This window comes from Sardina pilchardus, chromosome 3 (genome assembly GCF_963854185.1).
Source record: "Sardina pilchardus chromosome 3, fSarPil1.1, whole genome shotgun sequence".
Taxonomy (NCBI): domain Eukaryota; kingdom Metazoa; phylum Chordata; class Actinopteri; order Clupeiformes; family Clupeidae; genus Sardina; species Sardina pilchardus.
The window spans coordinates 21,589,754-21,598,844 of NC_084996.1; the positions used below are offsets into that span (position 1 = coordinate 21,589,754).

The 9,091-nt window shown below is 42.9% G+C and overlaps 1 protein-coding gene across 1 annotated transcript in view; it reads right to left on the minus strand.

The window, feature by feature from the left end:
• The window catches only part of LOC134075940 (integrin alpha-M-like), a 22,914-nt gene continuing 13,823 nt past the window's right edge, over positions 1 to 9,091 (minus strand). Inside the window, exons 22-30 of the mRNA XM_062530967.1 lie at positions 8,155 to 8,234; positions 7,941 to 8,027; positions 4,656 to 4,734; positions 3,165 to 3,263; positions 2,917 to 2,988; positions 2,691 to 2,801; positions 1,965 to 2,078; positions 1,569 to 1,679; positions 1 to 393 (exon numbers count right to left, since the gene is read on the minus strand). Of these exons, the coding sequence (XP_062386951.1) occupies positions 343 to 393; positions 1,569 to 1,679; positions 1,965 to 2,078; positions 2,691 to 2,801; positions 2,917 to 2,988; positions 3,165 to 3,263; positions 4,656 to 4,734; positions 7,941 to 8,027; positions 8,155 to 8,234 (804 nt within the window). The 3' untranslated portion in view covers positions 1 to 342. The remainder of the gene's footprint in view (positions 394 to 1,568; positions 1,680 to 1,964; positions 2,079 to 2,690; positions 2,802 to 2,916; positions 2,989 to 3,164; positions 3,264 to 4,655; positions 4,735 to 7,940; positions 8,028 to 8,154; positions 8,235 to 9,091) is intronic.

The following is a 9,091-nucleotide window of genomic DNA, read 5'->3' on the forward strand; positions in this document are numbered from 1 at the left end:
CGAGGATGAAACGTCCAGTTTCCAGTTCCACTTCATACAGTAGATAGATACAGTAGATACTTTATTGATCCCCAAGGGGAAATTCAAGTAGGTGTCCCAGCAATAATAGCCACCGCACCAGCCAATCAGAAAAGACTATTTCATGTTTCCGAGGATAACAACCAACTAAAACAAATGTAACATTATCATTTCAAATGTGAAAGTATTTTGTAAGCAGGCATTTTAACAAGTCCATTAAAAGTCATGAGCCATAAGACACGTGTTTACCGACCGTGTACATCTCATTGTACTTTTAATAGGTACACAGTCTTTCAGAATGCTTGATGCCTAGTTCTCCTTGTCTTATGCTGACTCCTGCAACTTCTTTTTATATTGGCTGGCGAAGAATCCCACCTAGAAACAGCAAAAAGAAGGCTTACTTTGATATGTACAGTACTCAAAAACGTTTCAGCAACCATAACCTATAAATGACTCCTTCATAAAATGTTATGTCTGCTTGACAGTGATCTCTTGAATTTTGTAGAGAGGACACTGCGAGACAGTCATGATGACCTTTCTAAAGGCACATACAAGGGTACATACTGTAGGCACCACAGAAGTTTGCCGTCACTTGCCTATGAACGCCAGCACAGACAAGCATTTAATGAACAATACTGTAGATTTTATTGAGCAATGCTGTCAAATATAGCGATTGGTTTTGGCAGTGGTTTGCGGGTTTGTATTGAAAACAATGAAATCGGGGATAGGGCTGGGGCGGTATGGATGTTTTCTTAATGCGGTTGGAAAGCAAAAAATGATGTTCCAATGGTAGGCTACCGCATATTTTAATGGCTGCGTCAGGTTGTAATAAAGGTAGGTCTTAGGCTAGCCTTAAGACTTTTGCAGGCGGCTGCATGAAGTCGAATCCCCTAAATGTTCCACAGATTTTTTTATTTTATTTTATTTTAAATATTTTTTGCGGCGCTAATGAACTCAGACCCGCGGTGGGTGCTACGTGACCCGTGGTGGGCGCTACGTGACCGCGGTGGGCGCTATGTGACCGCGGTGGGCGCTATGTGACCGCAGTATAGCGGTAATGCGTTACTGTCCCAGTCCTAATCAGGGATGCATTTGGGTCCAAGTGCCCACGGGGACCCGGGTTTGAGTCCTACGAAAACAAAGAAATCATGTAATTGAATGAAGTGTGCTGATATGTAGGGGGCTTAAAGGAGAATAAAATCTCTCTTTTACTTTCAGAATTGTTTTTTTTAAATGTGCCACCAAGTTAGTTGCTGCAGCTAACAGCTAGAGCAGCCAGATAGCTGTAGTACTATGATGCCATGAGTTTTGTTTTTGTACCAACAGTACTTGGTGATCTTGAGAAGCAGAGATCTACGAGAAAATGTGTGATCATGTGTGATATGTTATATACGAGACGTATGCTATTATCAAACGCTGCTATCTTTTATGGAATGGAATGACATGTGTGGAGAAGAATATCCTTTATAGGACAATAAAGACTCTATCTAAAAATTGAGATGGAATTGTCCTTTAATTTAGTACTCCAGTGATGAGTTGTGCCTAATTACCTTAACAAGGCCCACGGTAATGAGAATTAGCAGGAGTAGGCCACCGGCCACCCCGCCAGCAATCTCCTTAATGAACGTAGGCTCCTCATAGACCTCCACCTGGGTCCCAAGCTACAGGGATCACACACAGCACAATCCATCATTTCCTGTACGCATTCATGCCAACAGTTCATCTGTTCATTCATTATCATTTGATCCATTCATTCATGCATAATATTGCACGTGTGAATATATTCAATAATTAATTTGGTCATTCATTCATTGATTCATGCATTTGTTAATTTCATTCAATGGTGATGATCATGCTAGTGTTTGAAAATAGTAAATTCCTTGAATATATTTGCATTTTTGTAAATTAATTTTACATTCATAATGGCATGATACGGAAGTGGTTACCATAGTGACTGAGGGAATCTGTAGGCCATCAACTGTGGGCAGAATGTACTTGTTTGAGTCATACTCAAGTTGTGACTCACTGGCCAAAATAAGCTCACCAGACCTGACTCCAGTCTGACAGCAGGAGAGAGGAGAGGAGAGATAGGCAGAGAGAGAGAGAGAGAGAGAGAGAGAGAGAGAGAGAGAGAGAGCGAGCAAGTGAGAGTAAAGGACATTGTTGGACATTGAGGAGCATTGTTGGTGTCTCGTGAAAATATTTTTGTTTAACTGGTTATTTTTTAAGTCATATTTTTGTCTGTTTTCTAAATCTGTGTATGACATTGTATGAGGAAAACGAGGCCACTTTCAAGAGTTTTGTATATAAAACACATTGCTGGCAGTATAAGTTTTTTCTATTTCTTTTTCATATGGGGTGGGATGCAGCCTCAGGTCGTAGTGAGGCTTTTTGTGGTGTGGGATGCAGCCTCAGGTCGGATTGAGGCTTTGTGTGGTGTGGGATGCAGCCTCAGGTCGGATTGAGGCTTTGTGTGGTGTGGGATGTGGCCTCGGCTGTTTCCCAAAGTCGAGCAGGCTTCCTTGCGAGTCGGGTTTCTACGAAGATAAGGTTAAAGGCCTCCCTAGCGATCTCAGACTGTGTTGGAGCAGACTCTCTAGTGTGAACGTGCATTCCATTATAACTCAGTTTTTTGAACATATGCTGTCATGTTTGCGGTTGGTCCACATTACCTGTGCGATCCATCCGGAGTGTAGTTTGCCAGAGATTTCATAAAACACACGGTCCTTCTCCTTTAGGTGCAAGTCACACTTGAACACTCTGCAGGCAGCCACGGGGCAGCTCTGAAGGCAACGGAGCAAAAGATCAGCCCGGGTTTAAGACTCTCAGTGGATAGTGATGGCTGTGATGCTGGCCAATCACTATGATGCCTTTTTGTTGAGATGGAGAGGGACTCACTATGATTTTTGATTGGTTCACAGCAAAGTCAATATCTGGGTTTTTGTCATGTATCGGCCGGCACCCTGCAATCTTAAGGAAGAACCAAAATATCTGGCCTCAAAACACAAAGCACTGTATAACAGAAACCATTGATCTGAAGTAAATACCAGAACAGCTGTTACACACAACACACTATATACAGTATATACAGTATATATATATATATAGTGTGGTGTGTGTATATACAGTATACTGTAGTATCTTACCAAAAGAGACTTTACATTGGACCAGATATCCATCTTGCCTAGTTTAATGGGAACACGGATCACAACAGTCAGATTGAGTTGCCTGTTGCCATTTTCCACCTGAAGTCGATGAACACAAAGAGGTGAGAGAATGAGTACATGCAGAGGTTATTGGGGCAGCTGTGGCAGCCGGGGTCTACTGGTTAGGGCCTTGGCCATGTATCGGAAGGGTTGCTGGGCCATTTCCTGACCAGTAGAAAAAAATGTGAGTGGGGGAAGTGTTTTTTGTTGTTGTTGTTTGAAAGTGTATGTTGCTTAACTACATGTATGTTGCAAGTTCCTACCATCTACACAGTCTAGATATCAAAAAGTGTTTTTGGTTCAGTGCTCTAGGTGTGAAACCAGAAGTAACATCACTTGGTTACACCACTTGTTAGTCATGAAACGGACACCTATGTCATTTCCTCTGCCAACACTCTTTACCTATGTAGAACTTCTGTGTAAAATTGCAACAGACTCTATTTGCTAACAATATGGCCTACATTATAGTATGACTGTGGCCTAGCAGAGATGTTCGAAGAGATTTTGTTTATTTATGGTGTTTTATATGCACTGTGATAGTTGAAGAGTTGGCACTAAAATGTCACAATTAAGAGTACAGTCATGATAGTGTGTAAACACTTCTGTAAACATATCTCTATCATGTTGTGGGATTATGAGTACTTGATTATGAGCTATTATGTATACTTGATGTAATATGTGACACCAACCTTATGCTAAAAATATAGTGAAACTCAGTTTAGCCTACAGTAGCATCAGTGTTGGGAAGGTTACTTTAGAAATGTAATGTGTTACAGTTACAAGTTACTCTGTTTAAAATGTAATAGTAGTGTAACTATTTGAATTACTTTTTCTGAGTAACGTAATTAATTACTTTTGATTACTTTTTTGATTACTTTCCAATTTTTTTATGATATATACAGTCCCCAAATCCATGCGAAGATTTCAGCCTTGGTCTACAGGCTGCCGAGCAGTTCTGTACAAGCGCACAAGGCAGCAAGGGCATTCAATACATGAATTAGCATCACATTTTTTGTGAGGATATTATAATGATAATCATAACACGTTTACAGGCAGGCATGTAGGCCTACGCTGATGGCGCTGTAGATGATATATCATGTACATGATAGAGCCTATCAGAAGGTCACGTATCAAACTATGGCTGTGGAGGGAAACAGTTCTTTTTACATACAATATTATTTGCAAAGTTTTGCTGACAATATTGAGATGTAATTCAAATTGTAATTTAGAAAAAATTCAAAAGTACCTGTAATTGAATTACATTTTTTTCTACAGTAACTGTAATATATTACTGTTACATTTATTTTGTAATTAAATTACGTAACTCAATTACATGTAATGCGTTACTCCCCAACACTGAGTAGCATACACTTTCCAACATACCACTTTCCTTGACCTGCAGCAGAGACATTCTGAAGGGCACAAGAGTACCTGCAAAAGCTGTGTCACTTGTTTCTCCACGTTGCTGTTGTCTGCCGTGAAGTTAACATAAGTGGTTGTGTTGCCATGTCTTCTCCAGTTATGTGTGAACAATAAAACAAAGAAGTACTGTACATAGAGCTCATAGTACTGCTGAAAGTTCACTTGGACAAGAAATGGACCATGCTAACATTTATTGATTTCATATTTCTTTAAAATGGCCTCTGATGGTGAATGATTATCATCTCTCACATCAATCCACAAATCAGTCAACAAATAATAAATAAATGCTATGCAACATCTGAGATTTCGAGGTAGTCTCTTGTGCCGAGACTCATGTCATGTTCCATACGGTGGGATTGATGTGGATGCTCTTTCAGACACACCAGTTGTACCACCCCATCCTCAACACAGTAGTGCGGCAGCACAGCGCCTGGCATGAGCTAGTGATTTCTTAATCTCCATATGGAAATGAACGATGCGTGACCCAATAAAAAAGGATTTACTTCCTGTTTGTTGTTGTATTTGCATTTTTCTTTCAAATGGGTTTGTTTTTCAGTTTGTCTTAGCTCCAAAGTGCATATTGCACATGTAAAGGTGGCATAACCCAATTGAGGGGTGTTTGGGTATACAAGGGTTCAGGCAGCAACATGCAGTGACCTTTTGCTGCAAGCCAGCGAAGCAGGTGAGAACCAACCACAAGCAATTGCCTCTGCCCCACTAGGACCATCATCTCATGAGTCTGGCCCACTAGGACCATCATGTCTCATGAGTCTGGCCCACTAGGACCACTAGGACCATCATGTCTCATGAGTCTGGCCCACTAGGACCACTAGGACCATCATGTCTCATGAGTCTGGCCCACTAGGACCACTAGGACCATCATGTCTCATGGGTCTGGCCCACTAGGACCACTAGGACCATCATGTCTCATGAGTCTGGCCCACTAGGACCACTAGGACCATCATGTCTCATGGGTCTGGCCCACTAGGACCGTCATGTCTCATGGGTCTGGCCCACTAGGACCATCATGTCTCATGAGTCTGGCCCACTAGGACCATCATCTCATGAGTCTGGCCCGCTAGGACCACTAGGACCATCATGTCTCATGGGTCTGGCCCACTAGGACCGTCATGTCTCATGAGTCTGGCCCGCTAGGACCACTAGGACCATCATGTCTCATGGGTCTGGCCCACTAGGACCGTCATGTCTCATCATGAGTCTTCCCCACTAGGACCACTAGGACCGTCATGTCTCATGAGTCTGGCCCACTAGGCCCACTAGGACCATCATGTCTCATCATGAGTCTGCCCCACTAGGACCACTAGGACCATCATGGGTCTGGCCCACTAGGACCATCATGTCTCATCATGAGTCTGCCCCACTAGGCCCACTAGGACCGTCATGTCTCATGGGTCTGGCCCACTAGGACCGTCATGGGTCTGGCCCACTAGGACCGTCATGGGTCTGCCCCACTAGGACCATCATGTCTCATGGGTCTGGCCAGCCCAGAGTGGCTCCACTATGGGTCCATCATGGGTCTGGCCCACTAGGACCATCATGTCTCATCATGAGTCTGCCCCACTAGGCCCACTAGGACCGTCATGTCTCATGGGTCTGGCCCACTAGGACCGTCATGGGTCTGGCCCACTAGGACCGTCATGGGTCTGCCCCACTAGGACCATCATGTCTCATGGGTCTGGCCAGCCCAGAGTGGCGAGTGGAACCATCACGCACGGCAGCAGCAGGACCACTGGATCTTAAGTCTGTTAAGTTGTTGTCATCATCACCTCTGTGTCGCTAAACTTTAACAGAGTAATTGCTGTGACTGTGCAGCCAGATGAAAAACAAGTGGGATACAGAAGGGAAATAGTCCCTTTATCTGCCTGGCTATACCCGTGTGCTAGACTGTCTCTTCACATACATGGGCTTGCACTTCACTTCTAAATGGGACCCACTGTATGTAATGGAGTGGGGAGAGTGTCTCAATACAATAGACAGAGAATGTTTGGTTACATATTTACCTCCTTTCCACCTCAGCGCTACTCAGAGGTTACTATGAACATATTCATCCCATGCCAGCACAGGTGCTATACGCTGCACTAATGGGGGTGTGGCCGCTACAACCGGTGTGTCTTAAAGAGTATCCACATAACTCTGCCCGGGTCAACTCCCTGTACCCCGTACCTATGAGTCTTAGAGAACAAAGGTTACAATGTAACATGACAATCTATTTTCACTAATGACAGGGGGGTTTCTAAGGGGAAGTGGCAAAAGGGCGATAAAATAATAATAATAAAAAAAGATTTATGGTGGCCACTAGTATCTGTATAATGAGCAGCATCATAAATAATCTGCTTAAACTTCTTCAAAACACAAATCCCCTACAGTATGACACTCCTCCATATGCACCCTGAGGCCTGTTCCACCTGTTTGGCTTCATGACGTGCACTGTACATTGTCTCTTAGTTATTCTTATATTCTTTTATTCTTACACATCACTTAGTACTGCCCTTATTCCTTTTCAACTGTTTTGTTATGTTATTTTTTGAGTGTTGTACTAGAGTGCAAAGATGAACCGGAGTCAAATTCCATGTTTGTTACGCAAACCTGGCCAATAAAGCTGATTCCGATCTCTCCGGCATGGCTGCTGTTTGGGCCTGATGTGCATGCCAGGCGTGTCTTGAGGCTCACTCCCCCACCCACCAGCTGTGTTCCCCAATGCTGACTTTTGCCCACTTCCTAATGACAACATACTGTACATGACATGCTGACTTTTACTCATCTCCTAACAACGACACACATGAAATGCTGACTTTTACTCACCTCCTACAACGACATAAGGTGTGTCCACCCAACGCGTTTTTTGCGCTGACGGCGACAATTTTCAATATAAAGTCTATGTAGCTCAGCGTTCACAGCGCTGAGCGCCCTCGGCGGAAAAAAGCTCTTTTTTACCGCAGCGCTCAGAGCGCTCAAAGTTGAAATCTGTTCAACTTTTAGAACAGCGCCGGGCTCGTCAATGTCACTTCTCGTTATAAACCGTCTCTGGTTTTGGTAACTTAGCAACAATATATACTTATCGAAGCGCCGAGAAAAGGAGGTTGAGGGCGCTCTGGCTTTAAAAAACGTGTTTGGTGGACACAGCACGTAAATGCTTAGTTTTTACCCATCTCCTAACAACGACATAAATGCTTAGTTTTTACCCATCTCCTAACAACATCTCCTAACAACGACATAAATGCTTTGTTTTTACCCATCTCCTAACAACGACATAAATGCTTAGTTTTTACCCACCTCTTAACAACAACAAAAATGATGCGTCTGACTTGAATCTCTCTCACTATGAAGCTTCCATTGTCCAAGGCATGCAGATCGTTTCCACTGAAAGGGGAAGACAAACATGAAAGACCACATGTTACCAAGGCCTGTGCATGTGGTTATATTTCATTATCCAACTACATCGATAAGTATGGCACCCATTTCACAGAGTGAGGTCGCAAAAGGTCACCTCGTCACATTTGCAGAGAACGACGCGTTCTTGTCAGAATGACTGTCGTCACGAACGCCATACTGAACCACAAAGAGAACCTGAAATAGAAGAGAGCATGAGTGTGAAGAGGGCCTAGCACTAGGACAGGAAGTACTAAACTTACCAGAGGAACTGTACCAGCGTGTTCAAAAGTGCTCTCTATCAGCCATCTAAAGCGCTCTTCAGTTTACAGGCGTTATGGACAGTATACGTCAAAACTATTATTTTGTCACGTTCTGTTGCTACAGTGAGGAGCACATGTATTTGATACAATGCTAAAACAGGAATATAAAATCATCATTTGACAATTGATCTTAATGCCTTAATTCAAAAAATGAGTAAAAATCAAACCGCCAAGGACACCAATTTTCTTTGTGATTGAAGAATGTATCGTAAATAGATAAATGTTTTCCTTAAATGCTAGGGGAAGGAAGTATTTGACCCCCTATGTAACCCTATGGGAATTTAACACATAGGGGCAGGCAGATTTTTATTTTTAAAGGCCAGCTATTTCATGGATCTAGGATATTATGCATCCCGATAAATTTCCCTTGGCCTTTGGAATTAAAATAGCCCCACATCATCACATTCCCTTGACCATAGCTAGAGATTGGCATGGTGCTTTTTCCAGTAGGCCTATTAGCCTGTTTGATTTGCATTGAGCTCAATGAGCATCAAACAGGCTAATAGGCCTACTGGAAAAAGCACCATGGCAATCTCTAGTTATGGTGAAAGGTGTATAATGATGTGGGGCTATTTTAATTCAAACGGCCAAGGGAACTTTATCAGGATGCACAATATCCTGAATCCATGAAATAGCTGGCCTTAAAAAATAAAAATGTGCCTGCCCCTATGTTAACCCTATGTGTTAAATTCCCATATGGTTACATTGGGGGTCAAATACTTCCTTCCCCCT